General features: G+C 39.9%; 1 protein-coding gene across 2 annotated transcripts in view; it reads right to left on the bottom strand.

Moving 5' to 3' along the window:
- Positions 1-10,517: 10,517 nt before the first annotated feature.
- The window catches only part of col11a2 (collagen, type XI, alpha 2), a 55,986-nt gene continuing 39,183 nt past the window's right edge, over positions 10,518-27,320 (bottom strand). For both annotated transcript variants that reach the window (XM_027163614.2, XM_027163615.2), the window contains 29 exons: positions 26,669-26,722; positions 26,492-26,545; positions 22,520-22,717; positions 22,308-22,361; positions 22,114-22,221; positions 21,914-22,021; positions 21,764-21,817; positions 21,021-21,074; positions 20,483-20,590; positions 20,347-20,400; positions 19,938-19,991; positions 19,795-19,848; positions 19,535-19,588; positions 19,293-19,400; positions 19,157-19,210; positions 18,976-19,029; positions 16,957-17,010; positions 16,678-16,731; positions 15,146-15,253; positions 14,836-14,889; positions 14,549-14,710; positions 14,197-14,250; positions 14,072-14,107; positions 13,904-13,957; positions 12,661-12,943; positions 12,433-12,545; positions 12,187-12,255; positions 11,343-11,579; positions 10,518-10,668 (listed from right to left, as the gene is read on the bottom strand). In XM_027163614.2, coding sequence (XP_027019415.1) covers positions 10,522-10,668; positions 11,343-11,579; positions 12,187-12,255; positions 12,433-12,545; positions 12,661-12,943; positions 13,904-13,957; positions 14,072-14,107; positions 14,197-14,250; positions 14,549-14,710; positions 14,836-14,889; positions 15,146-15,253; positions 16,678-16,731; positions 16,957-17,010; positions 18,976-19,029; positions 19,157-19,210; positions 19,293-19,400; positions 19,535-19,588; positions 19,795-19,848; positions 19,938-19,991; positions 20,347-20,400; positions 20,483-20,590; positions 21,021-21,074; positions 21,764-21,817; positions 21,914-22,021; positions 22,114-22,221; positions 22,308-22,361; positions 22,520-22,717; positions 26,492-26,545; positions 26,669-26,722 — 2,649 coding nt within the window. In that variant the 3' untranslated portion in view covers positions 10,518-10,521. The remainder of the gene's footprint in view (positions 10,669-11,342; positions 11,580-12,186; positions 12,256-12,432; positions 12,546-12,660; positions 12,944-13,903; positions 13,958-14,071; positions 14,108-14,196; positions 14,251-14,548; positions 14,711-14,835; positions 14,890-15,145; positions 15,254-16,677; positions 16,732-16,956; positions 17,011-18,975; positions 19,030-19,156; positions 19,211-19,292; positions 19,401-19,534; positions 19,589-19,794; positions 19,849-19,937; positions 19,992-20,346; positions 20,401-20,482; positions 20,591-21,020; positions 21,075-21,763; positions 21,818-21,913; positions 22,022-22,113; positions 22,222-22,307; positions 22,362-22,519; positions 22,718-26,491; positions 26,546-26,668; positions 26,723-27,320) is intronic.

Genomic DNA, 27,320 nt, shown 5'->3' with positions numbered 1-27,320 from the left:
TCTGGAGTGGAACAGCTGTCAGCCCTAGGAAGACTTGCAATGCTTAAAGACAAGTTGTCCAAATTAATGTCCTTGATTTTCCGGAATGATATAATACGTGAAGATTTTGATTTGAAGAGAGGAAGATCAACATTAAAGGACAGTAACAGATGATCAGTACATGGAAAAAAGTCTGCATTGAGGTTGCCTGGAGAGACACCTGAACAACAGATTAAATCCAAAGTATGTCCTTTAATATGCGTGGGAAAATTCACATGTTGCTGCAGTCCGAAGCTATCCAGACAAGATGTAAATTCTTTAGCAAGGTTGTTGTGAACATCATCCATGTGAATATTGAAATCCCCCACAAGAATTATATTTGGTGAAAGAGTAGTTATTTCATTCAAAAAAGCAGCAAAGTCAGGGATAAAATCCTTGTTAAATTTTGGTGGTCAATATACAGTGCTGATAATAGTTGGAGTAGATCCAGAGAGCCGACAAACTGCAGCCTCAAATGAGTGGGAGACAGAAACATTCACTGACCTCAGTCTCCACTTCTCACGGTAGATTATCGCCAGACCTCCTCCTCGACCAGAATCACGTGGTTGAGAGATGTAAACAAACCCTGGCGGAATGGCGTCGTTGAGTGCAATAAAGTCATTTTGTTGCTGCCATGTTTCGGTCAAACAGAGAAAATCAATCTTGCGATTTGCAAGAAGATCCTGCACAAGATGCCCTTTACTCGTAAGAGAGCGGATGTTAAGAAGACCGAAACTGACAGCGCTGATGTTGCTTGGTCTGGTAGCCGAGTTAGCCAGCATACGCTGACCGGCGCGGCGACCGGGGTTCCTTGGTGGGCGTCGAACAGCTGACCATAATGACTTTATATCACTTGATTTATTAAACCAGAAGTTCCGCCGAGAGCCACGATGAATATATTTCCGCCTAGGCAGATATAAGATGTCCGGATGAGCAAGCAGTACAGGAGGTATTGAGTCATATAAACACGGACGGAAAATCAAAAGTTCAGCAGCAGAGTATTGAAACAGTACTGCGGACTGTACAAGATGCAGTACAGTCCAGGCAAGTACAAGCCATAAGCAATAGATCCTCATTGTAGTCTATGTAGTGTATATGATGTTTAATTATTGTTATCGGGGAGAGCAGCGGCAGCCAAGCGTTCACTCAGACCCGTGACCAAAATCGTGCTGGGCCTTGAACCCCGATCCTTTTGATCACCTTGTTAAAGGCTTCAGCGAGATCATGATACTTGGCTGGCAGGCCGGGAACGGCCGGAGCGTCAGGCGTGGTGGTGGCTGAGTTAATCTGGCACCGTGCCTTGGAGGGTCTACAATGCTGAGTGCAAGTTTTTGTCCCAGGAAATAATCTGATGCTCTCTCCAGGAGATGACAGGGTCATGGAGCTGCAGCCATGGCAGACCCAAAATCAGTGGGTGAGTCATCACGAGGAAGCAAATGGTTTCACTGTGAGACTGGTCCACTTGCAGCTCAACCTCCTCAGTGGTGAACTGGATTCGTCCCTTTCCAAGCGGTCACCCATCTATCGCCTCCACTGCCAAGAGTGAGGCGCACCTGGTCATAGGGATGGCATTTGCCTTAGCAAACTCCTCTGAGATGAAATTTCCTGCAGCACCAGAGTCGATGAGTGCCACCAGACTCGACTCCTCCCCCTGGACCTTTAGTCGTACCTCAAATTGAGCACAGTTCTGCGATCGGGGAGAGAACACGTTCAAACTCACCAGGGTGTCTTGTCTACTGTGTGGTCTGGTGGGGCAGACTGGTAGCAGGTGTCCGGACTTCCCCCAGTATAGACAGTTTTGCTGAAGGATGCGGAGCGCTCTCTCCTCGTGCGTGAGGTGCGTCGCTCCGAGCTGCAGGGATGCGGCATTCTCGTATGACTGGATGCGTGAGGGCGGTCGTCGGGCTCTCATCAGGTTGTCCAACTGTATTGACAGCTCCACAAAAGCCGATAAATTTCTCCCTTCGTCGCGGCAGGCAAGTTCAGCCTGCAGCTCGTGGTTCAATCCCTTGTGGTAGAGAAGCTTGAGTGGTCTCTCTTCCCAGCCCGCTTGTGCTGCGAGAGTACGAAACACGAGAGCATAATCTGAGGCAGTACGGTCTCCTTGAGCCATGTTCATTAGGTGCTCCTCTGCGCTCTCTCCTCCCGCAGGATGCTCGAACAAGCTGCGGAACTGAGTCAGGAAGTGCTGGAAGGAGGGGATCATGGTGCCATCCTCTCCCCATATCGCAGTGGCCCACTCTAGCGCTCTCCCTGTGAGAAGGGTGCAAACAAACGCGGTGCGGCTGGCGTCAGTGGGGTAGAGGAAAGGTTGCTGCATCACGAAGAGTGAGCACTGCATCAGGAAGCCCCGACATTGCGCTGGGTTGTCATTGAACTTCTCTGGGAGAGCCAGCCATGGATTAGCGGCCGAGAGAGCGGCGGACGGGGGAGCAGGTGGAGTCGCCGGAGGTATTGTCTCGTGTGCCACGGGACTGGTCCGACAGTTCTGCAGTGTGGCGACGAGTTCAATAGTGAGCGAGGTAAGGGACTTAAGCTGCTCGTAGTGGTCCGCGAGTTGTTGTGCCCTAGTGGAGAGTTCTATGGAGAGCTTGGAAATTACTGCTGGATCGTGGTATGGCGAAGTCTTCTGTAATATGGTGTCGTGAGGCTGAGGATCCATTAGCAGTATTTATTAAGCACAATCGTAATAGGCAGGGTCAAACAACGGCAGAGACATTAACGTAGGCAAGGCAAAGACAGAGTCGAGAATAACAGGCAGAAGGTCAGAGCAGGCGGCAAACAATCGGGAACAGAGGTACAGAAACAGATCAAAACACAGGAAAGCATACACAGACAGAAAACGCTCAGAATAACAGGCCGGAACAAGTCGAGACTTCAAGTTCATGTTCCTTTAAATAGGAAGTGTGTAATTGGAACCAGGTGGCAGCGTAATCAGTCCCATGGGAAGTGTAGTGCGGACGTGGTTAGTAATCCGGCGAACATTCCCTCTGGTGGCGCTCGGGAGATGCAGCAGATGCGGTATTCATGACACTGGGCAAGGTAAGGTAAGGCAAGGCAAGTTTATTTATATAGCACATTTCATACACAATGGTTATTCAAAGTGATTTACATAAAAGAAAGTAAAATAGCAGAAGCTAGTGGAAGAAATGCTCTTTGGATCTTTTTAATATTCTGATCTGATTTTAGTCAAAAGTACGTAATCATTAAGTAAGACAAACATTCAGCTTGTCCAGTGTGTGAGCTGCAGCATGTTTATAAAGTTTTGCCATCCACCATTAGTGTTAATTTTACTTGTAATAAGTGCATTTTAGTTCGCTATCTGAAGGAGAACATTTTCACTTTAGAGGTGTGCATCCAGATACTAGAGAGGGATAGCGATTGCGATAGTAACGTAGTTTCTGTAGGGAATAATCTGGATTCCTTAGGTGGAGTTCCCTTTTGTCATGACGCGTGGCAGGAAGCGGACCTGAACGCAGGATAGTAAAACAAAACAGGGTTTAATAAAGGGGAACACGAGACAGGACAAAGACAACAGTAGATTCCGCGCAGCTCACATTTATACACGAGACAATCAGATACAATTAGGAGCAGGCGTGGAAACAGGGCAGGGCAGACAAGGACAGGGCAAACACGTGACGAGGAACAATAACAAACATGCACATGGCCAAAGTCTGGGCTGAATCATAACACCTTTCAAGGGAACTTGAAGGACTGACGCTATGGGAAATGCTTCTGTGTCTGAAGCTCTGTGTGCACACACACCAATTTAATGGCACGAGAAGGACATGTGATGAAGTGATTACACGCCAGTAATATAAAGGCATCTACGTCACGTTACTCCAGCTTCTTTGTCTTCAAGAAGCACTCTGTGTATGTGTGTCAATTGTCTGTCCTGTCTGTCTAGCACAGGGAGAGAAAATATATATATATTAGGGAAAGCTAGGTGAGAAAAACAAAAATATGTTGCAATCCAAGCATTTTAAGAGATGCGTGCATCCGTGCCCCCGCTTTATCACGGGGGATGACACACACTCTCTTTGTGTTGGTCCAGGGTCCCAGGTCCTGCAGGGCCATTGATGTTCTGTTCCCAGTCTGCTCATACTCTCTCACGGCCTCTGCCAGGCATTAATCGGTAGCATTCCCATAGCGTCAAGTTCCCTCAAAAGGGAATTACACCAGGTTACGTATGTAACCCAGTTCCCTGAGAAGTGAACGAGACACTGCGTCGCTGGCCACGCCCCAGGCATCCTCTCGTGCTTCCTTCAGACAAATAGAAGCTGGAGTAATGTGATGTAGATTCCCTTATATGGACTTACTGGCGTGTAATCACTTCCTCACGTGTCCTTCCCGAGCCATTAAATTGGCGTGTGTGCACACAGAGCTTCAGACACAACTTCCTCAAAGAAGCATTTCCCATAGTGTCACCTCTGTCACCCCAGCACTTCTAACACTTCAACTAGCACTTCTTTCCTTATCTTTTGCATTAAAAAAAAAAATAAAACCTTTGACACTTTTTCATTGTAACTTTGAACAAATGTTTTAAACTCATGGTATCTTAAGTATGTAACCTAGTGAACCAGCATTAATGTATTCAATGTTAGAGATTTAAGCACTTATGTACGTCGCTCTGGATAAGGGCGTCTGCCAAATGCTGTAAATGTAAATGTAAATGTCTCATTCCCTTCTCAGGGAACCGGGTTACATACATAGCCTGGTGTAGTTAGTAGCCCTCCAACTCTGGCATTAGAGCCCTTACAGTGGGGCGAATGGGCGACGACTCGGCGGCAATAACACAAAGCTAACACTAAATATAACATCTCTTGTATCTAAAGATCTTATGGCTAATGAAATGATTATTGATTAGAAGTTTAGTGTTCAATTAAACAATTAAACAAAGCTTGTCCACCCGGTTATAGTTATATACATCAGCTGCGCCTAACAGGCAGGGGAAGAGGTGTCACAGTTATTCATGATGATAAGCTTGATGTCAAGCAAGAATCTAGACACATGTGTAACTCATTAGAAGTACTTAATACTAACATAACATATACACAATATATACACAAATAACTGAGTCAGTTCCTATAATTGTTAGTTACAAACCTCCTGGACCATATTCTGAATTCCTCTGTGAATTTGCAGATTTCATTTCAAACCTAGTTGTTTCTTTATACAAAGCAGTAATTGGTGGAGACTTCAACAATATTAATTTTGATAAGTTAGAAGATCCTCTGAGAACAGCAGTTGTTTCCATCTTAGATTCAGTAGGGGTTAACCAGAATGCAGTTATGTTTAGACCTACATAGGAATAATATTCATGAAATGTATCAATCAGGATTTAGGCCTCATCAGAGCACAGAGACAGACTAAGGTAATGTTCGGTGTTCTGCAAAGTTCTGTTTTAGGCCCATTGTTTTTCTCCCTATATATGCTGCACCTTGGTGAAATTATTCATAAACATGGTATTGACTTTCACTGTTATGCTGATGACACGCAGCTATATGTTTCAGCTAAGTCAGATGTGAGTCACCAGTTTAATAAGTTTGAAGATTGTGTGAAGGACATTAGACAGTGATGCTTACTAACTTCCTCCTGCTTAACTCTGACAGACAGAAGTTCTTGCACTAGGCACTAGGTCCACAGGCAGTCAGAAGTAAGCTTTCTAATTAAAATAAGTGACTCTAGATGGTTTTTCTACTACATCGTGTGCAGCTGTAAAAGACCTTGTGTCATGATACCAGTCTCTCATTTGAAGCTCACATAAATAATATCACAAGGTTAGACTTCTTTCATCTCAGAAATATTGCTAAGAAATATAATAAATATACGCAGTGGCCATTAAGTACAAAAGTCTACAGCAGGGGGCAGAGCTTTTTCTTACAGAGCTCTAGAGTTATGGAACAGACTTCCAATTAGTGTTAGGGACTAAGACGCAGTCTCAGCGTTTAAAATAAAAAAAAAACAGAAAACACATTTGTTTAGTCTAGCTTTTTATAAATTACTTTTCTTAGGTAAAGAAGCAGATCTGTAGGGTTCATGGTCATAGAGTGTTTGGTGAACTGGGATGTCTGGATGCTGTTGGTTTAATACCCTCGCAAGTCACTCAGGTTTGCAGACTGTGGAGTGGTGGGACACTTTACATCCCAGGAAGCCCTCATGTCTGTGTCGCCTTCTGGCTCTAGCCTTTTAGATATGCTGTCATAGCTAGTCCCTGTACACACTTTGCACATAATGTAAATTGTCCATAACCTGATTACAATCATAGTGATACTAAAACATTTGTTAGATACCAGTCACCTAGGGGCTTACCCAAAGCCTCCAACTGGTCACCCAGGAACTGTCAACCACCACAACCCCCCTCCACAACCCCTGCTGTGACACCAAATGTGTCCTTACTCAAAAAGATGACATCACATGTTTGAGAGCATGGCCTTGCAGAAAAGGTGTGATAAAAAGCACTATGCCCTGCCCCATATGAAGCAGATGACATTGAGATGATCCCCAAACAATGTGGCTACTGAATTTAACAGCTAGTCATCAAACCTTGCTTTAATCCCACAGATTGAATAGATGACAAATGGACTAGCTCCTCTTTATAAAGAGGCAGCTCCAGCCAGAGAAACTGACTGCAACAGAGATAGTTGAGTGTGTAGCTATGGACAGGTTTCCTCAAGCACTTCCACTTGAGGAACATAAAGCCTTTGGACTGATGGAAGCCACAAATCCTCGTGAGATGCTTGAGGCCTTAAAACATTATCAACAGGGAGAGACAGCAGTGGTAAGTAATGAGAGACACGAGGTACAAAAAGCCCAACCATTCCATTGCTTTACACCACACTAGGGAGAGGGAGCCTAGTGATGCTTCATAGGTGGGGCTGTTGTGGAGCCAGGTTTGTAGTAGCTATCACTTGTAGTAGTTGTGCCAGTCCTCCAATGCCCCTTTTCCACCGTAAACAACCGAGTGCTGGTTCAGAGCTAGCGCTGGTGCTGGTTCAAAGTTGATTCCACTGGCGAACCTTCTAAGAACCGCTTTGCCTTTCCACCGGCTAGAGAGCCATCACAGCACCGAGTCTGACGTCACTGTATACATGTCACGTGTCCCAGCAACTTTAGCGCAGCAGCGGCAAACACAAACACAACATCAACAATAGCGGATGTTGATTTACAGTTAATGCTCATGGCTTTGCGAACATACATTGGCATCCAAACGCGGCGAATAAAACGTGTCCGTGCAGCTCCATGTAATCTGTATAAACGGAGGTTGTAATTGAGAAAGTACATAACGTTATTTTATCATTAACACAGAAAAAAGTTAACCTTAGCAAGTAGCTACCTACTATCATGTGTGCTGATAATGTATCATATTGCGGTAAAGTAAAAGTGTACTAAACATTAGTATACTTAAAGTACATTATCAAATGCGCTAACGGTAGCCCCACCCACAGCCCTGGACACAAGCGGTTCTTAAGTCTAGACCAGCAATGTTTTGGTGCTACTTAAGAACCACTTTTCCTGGTTCAGAGCCGGTGCTTTGGCGGTCGAAACAGAAAGAACTGGTTCTAAATTAGGCTCTGGCTCTGAACCAGCACTCAAACTGCCTCGGTGGAAAAGGGGCACAAGTGTCACTACTCCTCAGTAGAGATTGGCAAGAGTTCCAAAGGGCAACTCCCCACACCAACAACAGAGACAGACACAGCAACTGCCACAAAGGATATATATGTCTCAGAGCATTCTGGCCTTATAACCAGACTATGTAACAGCTTCTTCCCTCATCAGGCTCCTCAATACACAGAACTGAACACATACACACAGACACATTCTATATACTATGGATTCAGAATGTATTCAGACCCCCTTCCCAGTTTTGTTATGTTGCAGTCTGATACTACATAATTAATGTTTTTCTCATAATTTCTACACTCAGTTCTGGTAAATTAAATTGATTGGACATGGTTTGGAAAGGCAAACACCTCTCAATAGAAGGCCTCACAGATGATATATCAGAGCAAAAATCAATCCATGAGGCCAAAGGAAATGACTGCAGAGCTCAGAGACAGGATTGTTGCAAGACACGAATCTGGAGAAGGTTACAAAAATAATTCTGCTGCACTGAAGATTTCCAAAAGGCCTCCACAAGATGTTTGTCACAACCAAGACACTGCCAAAAGCTGGTCGCCTTGCCAAACTGAGCAATCAGAGCAGAAGTGCCCTAGAAAGAGAGGTGACCAAGAACCTGATGTTCACTCTGACTGAGCTCCAGAGATCCTTTGCAGAGATGGAACAAAGTTCCAGAAGGACAACCATAACTGTAGCCCATACAGATATGGGCTTTGACAGAGTGGCTAAACCATAGCCTCTCCTTAATGCAGACATCATGGAAGCCTGCTTGGAGTTTGCAAAAAAGCATCTGGAGGACTCCCAGACTGTGAATAACAAGAGTAACAAGAGGCAAGATCGAACTGTTTGTCCTCAGTTCTAAACGTTATATCTGGAGGAAACCAGGCATTGCTCTTCACCTGCCGAGTACCATTCCAACAGTGAAGCATGGTGAAGGTAGCATCATGATGGTGTGTTTTTCAGCAGCAGGGACTGGGAGAATGATCAGGGTTGAGCTGAATACAGAGATTCTTAAAATACTGTTCCACAGCACTCAGGACCTCAGACTTGGCCAAGTGTTCAACTTCCAACATGACAACAACCCTAAACTTTGTTGTGTCATAGCTAAAAAGTCTCGAAGCTGTAATTGCTGCCAATGGTGTTGTAACTGTACTGAGTAAAGGGTCTGAATACTTATGCAAACGTGATACTTTTTTCTTTTAAATTTTGATATATATAAAATTCTGTTATCATTTTGTCAATATGGGGAACTGAGTGTAGATTAATGAGGGGAAAAAATCAATTTGAATGATTGTAGTATCGGACTGCAACATAACAAAATTGAAAAAAGTGAAGGGGAATACTTTCTGAACGCACTGTATATCTATGTTTACAGCACCACTCATACCTGGATTTATTTCACTATGTACTGCATCAGCTATATATTGTTGAAATGACAGTAAAAGCTTCTTGTCTATTAAAATTCGTGGGTAAAAAACGTCTCATACAGAGCAGTCAAGTGAAATGTTAATATGATGGTGCTGCATGCGAACTCCCAATGCACAAAAAAAGTTCTTTTGTGGCGTGTTTTTTAATAACACAACAAAAATCTCCTTGCTATTGTTCTGCTGAGAAAAGCATCTAGACAGATGTTTGTCTTTTCCAGAAACATAAAACTGAAAGGTTTATTATTTTCACCCCTCATTCTGTCCCCACTCTACAGTGCTTTTGTAATATATTGACACTAAATTTGACTTGACCCGGATGTAAAAAAAAAAAACTGTGATCCTTAGCAAGCAAAAAGCAACGTGTGAACATAAAAGGTGGTATGAACAGGTAAAGACAGGTGAAACACCACATTTTATTTTGTACTGCAAAAGTGTTTGGTCTGCGTGATCACTGTTTTAATGACGTTTTGAAAAATAAATACAATAAAATATTTCTATACAAATGGTTTCTAATTCACATTTTCACCATGAACATGTAATAAGAGAGGTTAGTGATGGTGAACTGAATAGCTTGTTGCTGAAACCTTACACAAAATTATCATAGTTACTTCGTGTCACTGACGGGATGATCAGAGGGAATTAAAGCATAAAATATAACAGTTTATATAACTACAAAAGGCCCACGCTTCAGCTAGCTTGTATTACACAAACTAGCACAACTCTCTCTACAAAGTCTTGTCAGGTGCATTTATACTGGGTCCATGGGTTGCCCACAAATCTTGTAAAAACACTAGCTTTAATCTCTACAAGGCATGTACAACAAGGCAATGCAATTTACAGATATACACTGCATATATTAGAAACAAGGGAAGAAAAACAGTACAAAATGTTGCCATTTGGCTTTATTACAGTATGGAAAGGATAAAAGGAAACACCAGTTTATCCAAAAAAAAAAGTTATGTCTCAACTTAAATGGAGTGATCACACAGGGATTAGATGAGATTTTGGAAATGAAGGTTGAAGCACAGAGGTAGAGAAGGACACCTGGGAAAAGTGTGAAGGAAAGATAAGAAAGAGGTGGTCTGAGAGGCAGAAGTTTGATTGCTTGGCTGTAGTAGTTGCCCCTTTAGGCCATCTGCTTGCTCCAGAACGCTCTATGCCTCGTCACATATTGATCTTTATTGTGTTCTGCTTTGATCAGGTGTGTATCATCAAGGCTGTTTTCTCATCATTCCATCCATCTTTATCTCACTTTCAAGCTGGTTTAGAGTTGTTTTTCCCTTGATTTCTACTCATTTTGCTTCATAAAGACATGTGTATGTGTGTCTGTGTGTCCACATCTTAGATTGTCTTTTAACGTGTATTTATATTGGCATATATCTATGCCAAATAAATGCATCTTTGAACGAATCCAAGTTGTTGTGTGTCATTTCTGTCGAATTTGTATTCCTCTTGTTTATCCCAGGAAACAGACAGGTCCAACTTCAAAACCAAACTTCTGATTGGTTTCCCCAATGTCTGTGATCTTGATGTCCATGATAGGAAGCTGCTCAACCTGAGGTGTGTTTATCTCCAAAACTGTCCTACCATATGCTTTACGATACTGAAAGAAAAAGAGAGTTATTTTCATTGCTGTTCTTTTTTTACTAATTCCGTAAAAAAAAAAATTTTTTCATCAGAATCAGTAGAAACCTTTCAGTTGTACTCTAAAGAGAACTTACTGCCTGGTTTCCTCTTAAATTACACTGGATTTATTATCTGTCTCATCTACTCAGTTCTTGTTTTTTTTGTTTTGTTTTTTTTATTACCCATGCTGGCAGACTTGTAGATCCTTCCAGCTTTGAATATATTAATTATTCATTCATTCATTCACTCATGTTCTACCACTTATCCGAACTATTCTCGGGTCACGGGGAGCCTGTGCCTATCTCAGGCATCATTGGGCATCAAGGCAGGATACACGTGGATGGAGTTATATTAATTATGACATCCACAATTATAAATAATTATCCACAATTCCAGATGCCTTTTACTTATTTTCTCTACATCTTCCCTGATTTAAAAATATGCCTTTTTTTAGATTTTCAGTTTTCACATTTCCAATTTTTACTGTTAAAAATTCAGGTGAAGATTCGGGGCAAGACTGCTTCTTAGATATGGACTGAAAAGATGATACACAGATTTATTTACTGAAGCATTTATTGAACTAATTTTAAATCAGTTTAATCTCATTTCTTCGTTTGTGTCAGAGCAAAGCTTTGAAAAGGGCAAACTTACAGAACAGTCATCTGTGAGTGCCTTGATATAGGGACTGGTCTCATGACTGAGCTCGTCTTCATTAGCAGCCAGGAAGTGCAGGGCTCTCTGATATCTGTTGGCAGCAGTTTTATCAGTCCAGGCCACTGAGTGGTGGCAGTGATAGGTGAAGTTTTGACGAGCCTGAAGGCTGAGAAGCTGCAAGAATCCCAGCTGCACCACTCCCACATCCTCACCGTTTGCATCCACATAAGAAAGCTGCGAAAAATAATTAAAGGTCCGACTCTCGAATTATTAGTCAGGAATGTGAGCATATTTCAAATGAACAACAAGCAATTATTGATATAAGATGTTGTTGAGAATTTTTTCTACACGATGCTCTTTGAAATAGCAATGTTTTTTAAAACACTGGCCCACAAAATTTATATTTAATGATGTCACTACTTTTTTAGTCACATGTGTCATATTATTTATTTATTATTTCCAAAATTTCAAATTTTCAAAGAAAATATATCTTTGTATTTCTGTTCTTCGGTTATTTTGAATGAACCAGAGAGATCCACCACTCATATGGGTGACACTGTTCACAGGACCAACACAGTCCAGGCACACCACAAACCTGGACTTTATAGAATCAAGAACGGGGTTCAAGTTACCAGATTTATGAGAACAGCATTATGTTTGGTGGAAATCATCTTGACCTTTTCACTTGACATATGTTCATAGTCAGTAGTCTGAGTTGTTTCTACTGGTTCTCTCTTATATGACACTATTCTTTTGGCCTGTCTAGTTAATGTGTACTTTTTTGTCTTATCTTATCTCCATATTGTCTTATCTCTAGGTGAGATTTTCAGGAAATGCTTACCTTGCTTCCTTCAGCAAACATGCTGTACCACGACTCAGGCTTCTCCTTTGGCCAAGACTTCATCTTTACCTGACCAGATTTTAAAAACACAATAAGAATCTAGCTCTTTTGATGAACCTGTATCATAAAATTGGGTTCTGGATCCAAGTCCATTACTTTCCATCAACCACTGTAAAATATAGGTTATAGATTTTCTTTTTCAGCAATTTTCTGAAAAAGCCCCATATACGACCCCCATAAACTTACATTCTCCACTTCCCTGGCAGGATAGAGGCAGGTCTCTCCACCTGCTGTAAAGTTGCAGTAAACCTTAAAAGAGTCCCGAGAACAGCCCTGGTTTGGATCAATCCAGTATTCACCTGTCCAGAAAAAATACACAGTGTCCCTATGAAATGTCTGTATACTATTCCTTCTAACGTGAGCTATCACTATTTCCTAGTTAGGTGCAGAAAGGATAAAACGTAATCACTGTACCATCTTTGTATTCTGATTGACTGAGGTGGAGGTCGTGGCACGTGCGGGCTGGGCTTTCCTTCGTTCCAAGTGGGAAACGCATGCTCTCAATTTCGACATGTAGGGAATTCAGAGAGCCCAAGATCTCCTCCATGTCTTCGTTGCCAGTCAGAAATCCATTACCTGTGGTATCAGCTGGGGCAGCCTCATCATTCTCAGAGAGCATCATACTGGCATCAATGGAACGCTTGGACTTTTTCGGGATCGTAAAAGGGAGAGGCTGGATGACATCACCAGGAGGTCCCTAGAAAAAGAGGTAGAATTTTTGTGTGCATAATAATAATGTGCATGTCTGATAGAATAGCATGGAATTGCTGAAGAATTGGTTTGGGTTAGAATCAGAGTGAAGGTGTGGGTGTGCAAATCCTCTATGGATTAACCTCATATAGTCTATGAAAGTGGATTCCTCTTTACTCTCACATACTGTTCATATTCTGTTCTATCACAGTATGGTCATGGTCAGTTTTTACCTGGACCAAGAATCCTCACACAAGTAGCTATAACATTCTGAACCTCAGAATGCAGCAATTGTCCATCTGCCATTAATAAATGGGTGATTAATCCCAATCTTTCCGAGAGCTGGAAAGTGTATGTTTAGGTTTTACACCTCTCTTTCATGGAGAGCAAAAATACTATTACTAAAACTAATATCTACTATCACAAAAGATCATGTCCTATTTTATCTAATACAAACTTATCACAGCCATAATTTAAATATATTTTATAGATATATTACAAGAACATTCTGTAACTGTAGTGTTTATTATATTGGGGAAGTGGTGGCTCAAGCAGTTAAGGCTCTTTGCTGTTGATCAGGGTTCAAGCCCCAGCACTGCCAATCTGCCAATGTTGGGCTCCTGAGCAAGGCCCAAGGCCTTGCTGATCAGGGCCTGGTTCAGAGGTAGTTCAACACATTGATAATTTTATGACAATATATAATTCTGTTTCAATAATTAATTTCAAAGAAATGTTTGGCTAGTGGCTAAAATAAATGACAACCATTTTTTGTCTTTTTGTGTTCTTGTCAATGATTACTTGTGAGAATTCTCAGCATCTTCCACCATCACAAAGTACGTCCTGCATTTAAACATAACTGCACTTAGTATTCAAAACTTGCTGTTTGGTCTAATCTGGTCAGCTATATTTATATCACTCTACTGTACATGTTACTCAACACCAAAACTGGCAGCTTATGTGAACTTACAGGGGGTCCACGAGCCCCTTGTACACCTTTCTCTCCTTTGGGACCAGCACCACCCTGTAACACAGCAAAGGCATCAGTAGATTATCTGATGTGTCACAACATTGGAGACGACTGTAGTATTTGTAACTGTTTATATAATATCAGCTATACAGGCTCATAGCTACTTACCATAGTACCCTTTGCTCCTTTAACACCCCTCTGGCCCTGTGAAATGTAAGAAAAGTATAACATTTAGTCTCACACCAAATTATGTATGACTTTAACTAAATTGTTGGCAAGTTTGAGATACTCACTGGCAAACCAGGATGACCAGCAGGTCCCAGAGGGCCAGTTCCACCAGCCATACCCTAGAACACAGCAGAGTATATGAAATGCAACATGCACATATTGTAAAACATAGTAAACAATTTACTCATCTGTATTATATGTTTGTTCAGGTCTAAGTATTCAAATAGAACTAGTCATATAAAGCTGTATTTAGAGTTGGTAATTGCAAACGGGGATTAGTCCAAATTGATTCATGCATGTATTTAAGTTTATTTCTGAAGCCGCCAATAAAAAGGATGCAAATCACCAGCTAATGGTCCATGCCTATATCATGCAAGAAAGTGTTGAGGTATATGAAGTTATAGAAATGTCACTTACATTTTCTCCTTTGGGTCCAGATGATCCTTGAGGGCCAGGTAAGCCTCTGTCTCCTTTTTCTCCCTGCTCACCTGCAGGTCCAATCAGACCGATCATACCCGAATGTCCCTTCTCACCCTTAGACCCAGGGTCACCACGCAGACCTAGCAAACCAGAAGGACCCTGCAAGGGAGGAATGGCATGTATTTGACACTGTACACACTATGGATTCATACTGAAGGTGTTAAAGTATGTAATAAACTGTACATCACCAATGCCTATCAAGTTTAAATTGTAATAAGGCTTACTATGGGTCCAGAAGGTCCTTTCTCTCCTGCAGATCCAGGAGCACCTTGTTCTCCCTTCAGAAATCAAGAGTCAATATGAATTCAACTAAACAAATATTTTTTTATGTTGATGAACCCGTTCTGCAGCACAGGAAAGGGAATGGGATGTTATCACAGATGTTTTAGACATTCAGGTAAATTAAATCTTAGGTGCTTAATCTAATCAAAGCTCAAATGTATGTTTAATAATACAATTTTAAAACTTTGAAAAAGTACAAATAAATAAATAAAACTGTATGTGGCTTGTGAAATAGGGCAGCTGAATGCATACCACTGAACCAGGAAGTCCTCTCAGACCCTCTGTTCCTGGCTTTCCAGGAGGACCTTGTGGCCCAACAGGGCCCGTCTTTCCTGGTGCCCCGACAGCACCTGGATTTCCCTGGGAAAAAAATGTTTTAATGGGAAACACATTTAAAACCTCTTAAGGACCTCCGCCTATATCCATTATCCAACAAAAAGTGGTACAGCTCCCACATACTTTGACACACATTCATTTCATTCATGGGCTCATTTGAAAGAAGAGATTCTCTAGTTTCAGAAACTAGTTTCAGATTGATTCTAGGCCTTACTGGCACAAAGTTACAGGGGTTTTAATGCAGATTTTCCTGTCCGCCTGGGTTGTTTTTCTGATAAACTGATTAATCTTATTTTTCTGGAACATGTTAGGGACAAACCAACAACTGTGAGTCATAGCCACATGTCTTGGCTTTCACCAAAAAAAATTTCAAGTCAAACGACCCAAAAATGGATTTTATATGAATATTTTTCTATGGCCCTGGTCGTCGGGTGCAGCGTTTTTGTGTACTTGTTTACTATATAACTTTGAAATAAAAGGCTGCAGGCTCAGTCTGACAAGCCATAAATAAGCCTAGACTCTCTCTCTCTATCAATCTGGTGTGAAAACAGGCCTGTAACTTGACACCCTGAGCTGTGAGAGGGACAAAAGGTCAGGGATTACACAAGAATTCTTCTGCGCATCCAGTTCACGCAGACACGGGCAAAGAACCTACGGCATGTCATATACCGTTGGAATCGTTTGCTTAATGGCTAAACGGCTGTATAGGTCCCAGCCCATTTCATTGCTATTGGAAGGAGTAATTGTCAGTCAAATGCGGGTTTCCAAAAATTAGGTCATGCCACCATTGGCTTCTCAGCCATCTATCTCTGCCATACAAGCACCGATTGGCTCAAATGAGGGCTTATTTGATTCGTTAGGACCTGGGCTATAAATATGACATAGACTTTGAATTTTTGAATATCCCAATTAGGAGTTAGAGCGGCAAAACGAGATGATGGCGCACTTCTGTTTCCAGTTTTCAGAACACTAACGGAATATTTGCGGCGCGACCAGATTTTGGATTAAAAGGCTTACAGATTTCAATTCCTTGGACCTGTGTGGATTTTTGTGGATTATTTGTGTTGGAATATATTACCCCAGTGAAGAAAGAGACGCGTCTAAAGGTAAGGGAAAAACCGGTCTAGCGCCACCTAGGTCAGTTTTGTCCGAAATTTTTTTCTAATAGTATGAAGGCTGTGAATCATATTGTGCTTTGTGTGTGGGCTTAAAAAAATGATTGAGAGTATAAACTTTACTAGGTTATAAAAATAGGTTTTTTCGTGTTTTTGGAGGATTTGATGCTTTAAAGTTGAATTGAAGCTTGTTTCTGGGTCATCCCCTAGTGGTCACTGCTACTTCCGTGCCCTGCACGGCACGGCGACCCGTAATCTATTCTGGTATTTACCTTGAGAGATATACTGTAAATACCTGAAACATTATATTATTAACACTAATTATTTTTTTACCTTGCCTCCCTTCTCTCCTTCACGACCTTCAGGTCCTCTTGTGCCTGGCAGGCCCTTGAAGACAGTTATTTATATTTAGAAAAAAACGTCAAAACGTCAAAAAATTTATTTTTATATCTCAGTATACAACCACAGTCAAGTACAAAACACTACCAGTCTACTTAAGTTTATTGGAATACTGAAGAAAATGAGCAAAAATAACCTAAAAAATTTGTTTTCTGCTTTTTTTTTTAATTTTATTTCCTACAAACACGATAAATGCAATGAATACACACTTACTCTTTTTCCTGGTGGCCCAGGGGGTCCATTTTCACCAGGAGGACCAGGTGAGCCCTGAAATGATTGCCAAAAGGAAATGAAAACCACACACAGTACTGTATTGTTTTTAGTTAAATGACCAATCAATGCTTGTTAATTAATTGTTTGAAAACAATAACAACAGATAAATAGACAGTACATTGAATCCATTATGTACTATAAAGTTTCCAGAGGTGGGAAAATACTTCGTTACTGTACTTAAGTAAATTTTTCTGGTATCAATACTTTACTCCACTATTTATTTTTCGGACAACTTTTTACTTTTACTCATTACATTTTTACACAAATATCTGTACTTTTTACTTCTTACATTTTCAAAATGGAGTTGTTACTTTTAGTATTATTTCTTCTCATTGAGCACTGTTTCCAGCCTATCATCCTATCATTGTGCGGTTTTTCCCCATGTGACTGGTGTACTGTATTATTTACTGGCTATCAGACATAGACTAAGGATAGCGGAGCTAACAATGAGCAGCACGCCTACAAAAGGAATGGCTAATGTTAATTCAGAGGGAGTCACCGATGTTAAAATAACTAACAACGAGGACATTCCTGAACACACATGGCCATATATGAGGGAGATGTTTGAAATAATCGGCGTCAAAAAGGATTCCTGGCGAATGCGTTGCGAATTTTGTCAACCAGGGGCAGTTCTAGACCTTTTTTAGGGTGGCTTCAGCCCCACTGTCTGTAATCTCAGCCACCCTAAAACTATAAGGATCATTTTTACTTTCATAAATAAACAATAAAAATTATGTTAAAATGCAGGACATGTCGTCGATGGGAAAGAAAATTATTTATCAGTTTGATCCAAGAGCGATTTTTTTTTATTTTGCTTTTATTCCATACTTTTGCACGCATGTGTTGTAGTCTTTCAAAAGTGCGTCATCAGCTGTCTGCTTTATTTGAACAGAAAAGCACAGGTACGCACAGCGTGCACGCGCAGTCAGAGCTGGAGGCGTTTATCTAAACGTTAATCGACAGAAAGATGCAAAGACGGCAACCAAAAGCAGTGAAATTTCACTATTCTTAAATTCTCACTGAGGGTTAAACCCCCTAAAGATGAAATCCTAGAACCGCCCCTGGTGTCAACCCAAAAAACACGAAGTGCTTAATTTATTTAACATTAATTTTGTCATTTGTAAAACATCACAATAATTTTGAGTTTTCAAGGACAGAGCTGGAATCTCCCTACAGTTTGGGATATGGCCTTGGTGATACACTTTATATATACATTATTTTTCCAAAAGTATTGGGTCACCTGACCTTTCCTGCTATATGTGGTTGTTTTCTGATCTCATCCCTACTGAACACCTTTGGGATGAATGTGAACGCTGACTCCACCCTACCTCACCTACATCAGTGCCTGCCTTTCGTAACACTCTTGTTTCTGATGAACACAAATATCCATCAGCACACTCCAAAATTATATATTCATATACATAGACACATACACACACGCACACACACATATAGGAAATATATATATAAAACATGACGTCCAGTTACCAGCATGACACTAAACAGGTAGTAGTAACGGTGACTTTTTACTTAAGTACATGTCGGAGCCTGTACTTTTTTACTTTAACTTGAGTAAAAGAGTGTAGTCACTACTTCTACTTTTACTGGAGTCTTTTAAAAAATGAGTATCTGTACTTCTATTTGAGTAAAGGATGTGTGTACTTTTGCTACCTCTGAAAGTTTCCTATCAATATTGTCAAGCTGGTGTCCACCTGACCTGACCAGAGCTCCTCTCTTTCCTAAAAGATTCCAGAAAGTTTTGTGATACTTTTAGCAACCTTATTTTATAAATTGTTTCTTAGTAAGTATATTTCTCTCTTTTCTATTCCTGTCCTTTCCAAGGCCATGTCTATTGTCTCTCTTACTTTCTGAATTCCTGAATGTCTCTGTTATAGAATCTCTAAATGCATGCATTTAAATGGTACATTCAATGCAGACATATTGAAATTTGCCACTTACTGCCTCTCCTTGTTCACCATCTTCTCCTTTGTCTCCCTTTGCTCCATCTTGGCCCTAGCAAAAGACAAATGTAAGAAAAGTTCAGATTTATTATTACAGCTATGTCAAAGTAAAAACAAATCTTGAATGTTGCCATACCAAATACATAACCATGCCAGATAAAAATGTGATGTGTACTCACTCTAGGCCCAACTTCTCCAGGGGGACCAGGATCACCAGGGAAACCGACAGGACCCTTAAATGGAAACAAATATGTCATTACTAAATCATGATAGATTTCACTTTTCTGTCAGGTTGATTCATATTTTGAGACTTACGGGGTTTCCTTTTGGTCCATCATCTCCAGTTGGTCCCTTTCCACCTGGAGGACCAGAGATACCCGGCTGACCAGCCTCACCTTTCTCACCATGTTCTCCTCTTGGGCCCTGCATTAGCCAATGAAATTGCATAGAAAAAGTTTAAAAAAGTACTAGCACTGAATATTACAAGCAAGTGCATATTTTAAGCAATGTGTTAATATGGCAACCAAGTATTCTATAACATCTTAAACATTTTTCACCTTCTTTCCTGGCTCTCCACCAATTCCAGATGGTCCAGTTTCACCAGGTTCGCCCTGTTGACAAATCATTATACATTATACATACATACATACATACATACATACATACATACATACATATATATATATATATATATATATATATATATATATATATATATATATATATATATATATATATATATATATATACATGTATGTATGTATGTATGTATATATATATTAGTCTCAACAAACAAAACTAGGCTTTCTGGGTTTACCTTCTCTCCAGGTGGACCTGGGTTACCTAAACCTCCAGGGGGACCTTGAGGACCCTAGTTACCAGAGGACATGTTTTAATGATAATGTTATTTTGCTGCTAGACAAATTATCATCTGTAGTAAATTCATATTTATTTACTCACATCAGCACCACTTGGGCCTGCTGGGCCACGGGGTCCAGGAGGTCCAGGAGGACCCTAAAAAGTAGATGGCAAACCCAAAAATGAACATAATATTATAACTTTACTTCACTTGTATGAAAAAGGTCCTTCTGAAAAGCAGTGACCCTTGAACATCTCCAAATTTGTCCTGGACTTATTTTGGTTGCTTCATGTTCTTCATGATGCCATGTCACCAGGTGAGATTATGTAACACTTTGCACATAGAAGAGGTGAATATATGTAGTCAGAAATCTTTTCTTCAAATAATGCTGATTTTAGGTTAACTGGGCATTGTGTGTAGATTCCCATTTCAACCAACTTCACTTCAGGTTGTAACATTACATGTAGAAATGTTCAAGGAAGATGAATACTTTCAACAAGCAATGCTCACCAGTGCTCCAACATCTCCTGTTTCACCCTTCTCTCCTGCTGGGCCTGGCAGTCCCTATATTAAACAAAAGTGTCATTGCATTCCTGTATAAAAAATCTAATTGTGAGTGTTGTTTGTTTTAGATTTAGTTTTATACCTGTAGCCCAATTGGGCCTGGAGGACCAGGAAATCCTCTAGTTCCTTCATCGCCTTTAGCACCAAATGCACCTTGCTGACCTCTGGCACCTGTTTCACCATCAGCACCCTAATAAATAGAAAAATTAAATCAGGAATGAGCTCACAAAAAGGACACTGAAATAGGTTAATTAAAATACTTCTAAGGACTAAGGGGAAAATACACTGCCAGTCCACCAGAGGAGGTGCTAGAAGGGGATTGTTAGTCCTTGTTTAATGTCATGTGATTGTGTTTGTAATTATCCTTTAATGTGTCTGTCAGTCTGTATTTATTCCATGCCAGTCTTTGTCGAGTCGTGGTCTGCCAGAGTGTGTGCTTTTTTTATTATGATGTTTTGAGTATTCTATGTAGTGTTTCTATTGTCATGTTTTATGTATTTCTGTTACTAAACAATGACCTTCTTTGATTCCTATGCATAGGTCTGAGTTGTAAAACTACCAAACATGACAATACTATAAAGTGTTGCATTTTTAATGACATAAATTAGAGTAATGCTTACAGGAGCACCAGGCTGTCCAACAGGACCAACAGTCCCAGGAGGACCAGGAGGACCCTGTCAATAAACAATTGTCAAATTACATTGCATTACATTGTTTTACATAATTATTTACAATTTTATGTAAAAAATATAGCTACAAAGCAGAAATTGAATGAGATATTTAAAATTTGATGGCAAGCTGTTGCTAAGATTGCCTCACTTCCCGTTAAGTTGCAAATACACTTGTTTCTTTGTTAACTTTGTTGCTCAACGTATGCGATCATGTGGGTGTCAATAAATGAGTGTTGCTGTGACACCCTTTCTTCCCATTTGAAAACTTTCAAGTGGCCCATAACATATAAAAATGTGAGAAACAAGTTTTGTTTTGATTGTTTGGTCTCTTTATACTATCTTCCAAATGAAGTAAATTGTAAAATGTAAATGTAAAATCGAATTTGGTGAAAATGAACTTGATATGACTGAAAGAATGAGTGGAATTTAAAATCACATTTCCATGACCCCATGTTGAAGAATTATTATTAAAAATGTATTTCCAAATTTGCTCTACTAAGACAGAACTAAAGCACTTGAGTGGTATATAACAAAAGTCACTAAGATAGCCCTCTACCATTAAAATACTAAAAGGTATATGAAGCATATTATGAAATCCACTTTGAAAGTATAATATTAATTATAGGAAAAAGAAACATAATTCCAACATGTTGACTAAACACACTATTATGATTACAGGTATATGTACTTACATGTTCTCCCTTGGTTCCCTTTGCACCCTTATGCCCATGCTCTCCAACCTCACCCTGACAGAAATTAAATCACATCATTTTAAGCATAAACAGTACCTGAAGCCAGAGGTTAATATGTTGATTATGAGTGAAGGTGTATAGGTTCCTGACTTTGTCACCATCCTCTCCTGGAACACCGGCAGGTCCAGCAGGGCCTGGAAGCCCAACTGGACCTTGAATGCCATCACGACCAGCTGGACCAACTGGACCCTTCTCTCCCTAGAAAATAATAAAATCAGATCACAAATATGTTTAGTTTATTAAGTTCAGAGAAATGTTTACATTTCATTACATCTGAGCTATATACTTACAGGCACTCCTTTCTCTCCTGCGGCTCCAGGGGGTCCCTGAGGTCCAGGTCTTCCAGGGGGGCCAATGGGGCCAGCTGTACCTGCAGAGCCTCTCTCACCTGGAGATCCCTACACAGAAATTCAGTTAAGTTTCTGTGGAATGTAAATAAATGTAATCAATGTCCTTTTTTGAAGGTCTAATTTTAAATACTAACAGCTGGTCCAGGTGGTCCTGCTGGGCCTTCATTTCCTTTCAGTCCACCACTACCCTATTAAGAGAATAAATAGCTTAGGAAAACATCACACAGTATTGGTGATTCAGTTGCCATGCGGTCAGGATGTGTACTAAACATGCAATTAGATTCTAAAAACACTGATTTTTCTTGAAATTTTTCAAACCTCTCTTTTAAATAATTGATTTCCTTACAGGAATTCCAGGAAGTCCTCTCTCTCCAGGGAAGCCTCTCAATCCAGGTGGTCCATCTTTTCCTGGACCCCCAGTGGGACCAGGATCACCTTTGGTTCCTTCCTTGCCTGATGGGCCAGGTAGGCCTTGCTCACCTGGTGGTCCAGGTGGTCCAGAGTGGCCCCGTTCTCCCAATGGGCCTGTCTCTCCAGAAGGACCCTAGATAAAAACAAATGATAGCTAAATATGATATTTATAGGAAACAAAAACTTACAAAAAGAACAACAAGCTGTATATTTACATATAAGTGTATATCTATGTGTGCTTTCTCAATTGTGTAAATGCATAAACAAGCTTTTTTATTTCAGGGTAGCTTTGAGTAAACAGTAGGATAACAGGTATATCATAATGACAATAAATAATAACAAGGTTACTGTAATTATTTCTGTGTTATCCATGTACAAGGCCAAAGTAATATTAAAATCATCTTAATTCGTGTAAAAAGTCATCCATGTATTGTAATGATACTTATCTAATTATCATATACCTACTATTGGTATAAATTGCATAAATTGCATAAATTGCAACTTATTGACTGCATAATAAAGTATGTTCACTCTAAGTGCTCCATATACCTACTATACCTTGAAAATGTCATTGTAATCCCCTACTGAATGTCAGTTTTATTTGTCTAAAAATTCTACACATTTGATTTGCATTTTAATTTAATATCTAATCAAATTTATCAATTCACAATTGTGAAAATTCCTCATCTGACTTTCTTATGCTACACAGTGTAGTTAATGCTATAGCCTAGCTGTGTGTATCTGCAGATAATCTACCAGGCATCAGTGGGAAACTGGTGGCCTGACCTCATAAAATGAAACATGTCCATGGCTTTCTGTTAAACTGTAAACCAGGATATTCCCAACATGTACCAATTTTATTAATGATCTTGTGCATGTTTAAGAGCATTCTGAATGTCCATACTTGGATGCAATGACAGAGGCAGAGTTTTAGGCATGACATCTGTTGTTATAGAGACCAGCCTCCTCATTAGTGGTGAATTAGTGAATTACAGAATCATGAATGTAAATTTGTAATAATTGATTTAGCTGCTTCATTAGCAGAGGGATGTGCGAAGCCTTCCGGTGGTCCATCATAAGGATCTCTTGTTCTCATTGCCATGGCCCGTGTTTAATTCCTGAGCAGGGAGCTAATCCAACCACCAAAGACAGTGGTGGTCCCAAGCCCAGGTAAAATGGGAGGGTTGCACCAGGAAGGGCATCTGGTGTAAAACCTGTGCCAAATCAAATATGTGGCCCAGATGATACACTGTGACAACCCTGAATAGAGAGCAGCCAAAAGAACAACAGCAACATAAGCAGAGTGATGTGCCACTATAAGCTTTAGCACCCAAAAAAATTAAATAAGAGGGTCATAGAATTGTGTGAAGAGGGAGAACAAACTCTGGAAGTTTTGCAAATGTATCTCGTGTCTGAAAGCTAGGCTTAACTGATGCATGTGTGCAGTTCTGCAGCAAGTACAGTATATACCTGGCAAATGAGGTGGTTCTTTTCATTTGGAATACCTATGAAGGTAGGTAGATCACCTATTGGCAATCAGACAGACAACTCATTGCCCACAGTGGCTCAAATAGAGGGAGAGACAGATGCTTTGGGCAGGATATGTTGCTAAACAACTGGCCAAATCTACAGCTGTAAACCTAGGTGTTATAGATGACAATGTATCATAGCAAAAAGATTATATCACAGTGATAATAGCACTATTCTTGCCAAAACAGGCCATGGGACTACCTGTTGGTTATGTGGGCATTCCATCCCCTCTACTGGGTACAGACTGACACTATAATTGACTTAAAATATTAAAAATAAAGCAGTTCGTGAAGCTTACCATATAAACTTTTGTTTATGAACTTTTGTTTTGGAAACCGGTGCTAAAACATAATAGGTCTGTTCTTGCAGAAGAAAATGGACCTGTTCTGTTTCCACTGAAGCTTTCAAAATGTAGAAGTGATATTTAAACAATTTAAGCCCATTGGGTAGAAACCTTTACAGATAGTAACCACACAGGTATATTGCAATTTTTTTAAAAATGTAATCTTGCTTCATCACAGCACATGTGTTAAGTTGAATGAATTTAATATCCTTAAAACAGAGAATAATCAAGTGATCTTTAAGACTCCTTTAGTAGAACATCAAGACTTTTAGTAACTCTTATCTTTGATAAAGAACATTTTCAACACATTGGGCAATTCTTATCCCAGTATGAATGGTGTCAGTATTTAAAGAAATTTTTATCATTGGAAAGAGTGCAGGAACATTGAGATATTTTCATTCTCAATATAGAAGAGTATCAAAACCTTAGCGAATTATATCTCAACAGGTATCAGTACACAGCACATCAGCATGGTGTCATAGTCTCACAAGTAGTGGGGAATAAGTTTGCTATTGGTACTTAAATTGGCAAGTAATCAAGCTAATGGGAATACTTCCCATATACAAAGGAGACCACAAAGGCTATCCCCTCTTTCTTAATCCTCACTATCCAACTTTGAAAGCATAAAAGGAAGTAATTACACAGGTTCTTGAGCAGAACCTAAAATGGAAAGATAAAATAAATATTAGCTATGCTATATCTGTACCAGGAATTAGCTAATATAGTCAAGGTTCCCAACGATGCAAATTAAGTGTTGGATAGACATTTTTTTTTCCAGTCATCATTTAACTAGCTAAGAACTAGCTTGAGGGAACTAGTGAGGGGGGAAAAAATCGTGCCACATGATCTCCCAAAGCAACACGCAGAGACACCAGACAGACAGTGTAGTGAGTTTTTTGTGACAGTTATGAGGGAAATACACAATTTATTCCCATAAACTGTGTAGTCAGCCGTTCTCCCTCCCATCTGCACCGTGTGAATTGTGAACGCAGGAAGGTCAGTGTGAACACAGGCGCTCCGTGTCTCCGTCCAGTTTAGGATAGTAACTAATAGGCCTATGCTGTTATATAGTTTATATAAAGTTAGCATTAGCAGAGTTGTTTGTTTTGCAGCAATGAGCAGTTATTTTACATAACTTCATCATAAAAAAAAACAGTACAAACAAGGCTGCCAACTCTCACACATTCATTTTAAATTAAATGTAATTAAATGTAATTAAAGGAAATGCCTAAGCTGTGGAAATTAGTTTTTTTTATTATGTCTGTATGGGGATGCTGTACACTTTTGACATTTTCTTATTATAAATTATGTGGAAAAGAGATTTCAGAGTGACCAAAAATGTAATTTAGTTCATCCTTTCCTGGGGAAAGTAACTGCAATGAATGTTGAGGATGTTAGGTCACTCCTCTATCCACAACATTTCAATCTCTATTATATTTAGTGTGTGGAAGTAAAGGTCCTCTTCACCTCAGACCACAGGTATTCAAAACAGCAGACTGGTACAGCAAGTGCAAAACACTGAATCAACCATTTCCGTAGTGAGCTGAGTATTTATGGGATCCAGTGCCAATTCTTAACCACCTCCCAGGATTTACACTAAAATATCCTGCTTCCCTGCAGAAATGGCCACAAGCATCAATGCAAAAGGTCCCTTGGTGTCACCGATTAACCACAATAATTTTGTATTGGTATGGGTTTCAGTATAATTCCATTCATAGTTCTATTAAGGCTGATGGAGGAGAAAGGGATTAACAGTATTTGCATGTACTGTTGAACAGGCTGAAATGCAGCTGTCCTTCTCTCAAAATTCATGGCCCCTTGTGGTAACTCCACTACTCAATACACTGCCATGCTCTTCCTTAAATTATTATTTGTTCTAAATGAACATTTTGCCACTGAGTAAATGTGCAATTTAAATTAACGTACATGTGGTTAATGTCATTTAAGATATCCATTCATATCTTATATTCTTATACTGTACATACTGTACAAACACAAAGGAAGTACTGTACATAATGGCTAAATAAATGTTACCTGAGGTCCAACAACTCCAGGTGGCCCAGGAGGCCCAGACTTGCCTGAGAATCCCTATGAAAATAAAGAAAAAATTTTAACCAAATATTTAATATTCAAACACTGATTCCTGTGGAGCTACTAGCAAAAAAACGTTATGTGCTTGACTAAATCCTGACTAAAATAATAAATACTTACAACTTCTCCCCTCTGTCCAGGGTGGCCAGGCAATCCATCTTTCCCTGGAGGTCCCTTTATAGAGCATAGGTCAGGTTTTAAAATATTAAAAAGTTATTCAAAGTGCTCAATATCTACAAATGCTTAAAAACTCCTTTAATCTCAAATGAATGTGGAAATTAATGAGAAAATAGAACTATTTCTGTTCTGTGTAAGGCATCATCAGCCAGTCTTTTATTTATTCATTTATAACTTTTCCCAAATGTTAGATCTAATTAAACTGATTAAAATGATGCACTAGTAAAAGAGGGAACGATATTTCATCACCTACAGATCTTTTTCCTCTGCTATAACTAACCCTGTGGTAAATCTATCAGCTAAGAAAATGTTGATCTGCACGTTTAAGGCTCGGGAAGTCGAACATTCTGTTGGTCTTTGTATTATGGCCAGAATTATAGCTCAATTTCACAAAGCATTCTTTCCTATTGAATATCATTGTTATGTTCTGCATATGCTGTGTTATTTATTCACAAGTAAACATTTGGAATGGAAAATTATTTAGTGTTTAAACCTAAAATCCACCCTCTAGCTACACCACTCAGGTTTATTTCATGGTGAAGTGTTTAAAAAGTGCTGAATCCCCTCACAGACCTGAGTGCTAAACTGCTGAATT

Source organism: Tachysurus fulvidraco, chromosome 7 (genome assembly GCF_022655615.1).
Source record: "Tachysurus fulvidraco isolate hzauxx_2018 chromosome 7, HZAU_PFXX_2.0, whole genome shotgun sequence".
NCBI classification, from domain to species: domain Eukaryota; kingdom Metazoa; phylum Chordata; class Actinopteri; order Siluriformes; family Bagridae; genus Tachysurus; species Tachysurus fulvidraco.
The sequence above is the reverse complement of the archived record's forward strand: the minus strand, read 5'-3'. Positions and strand labels throughout refer to the sequence as shown.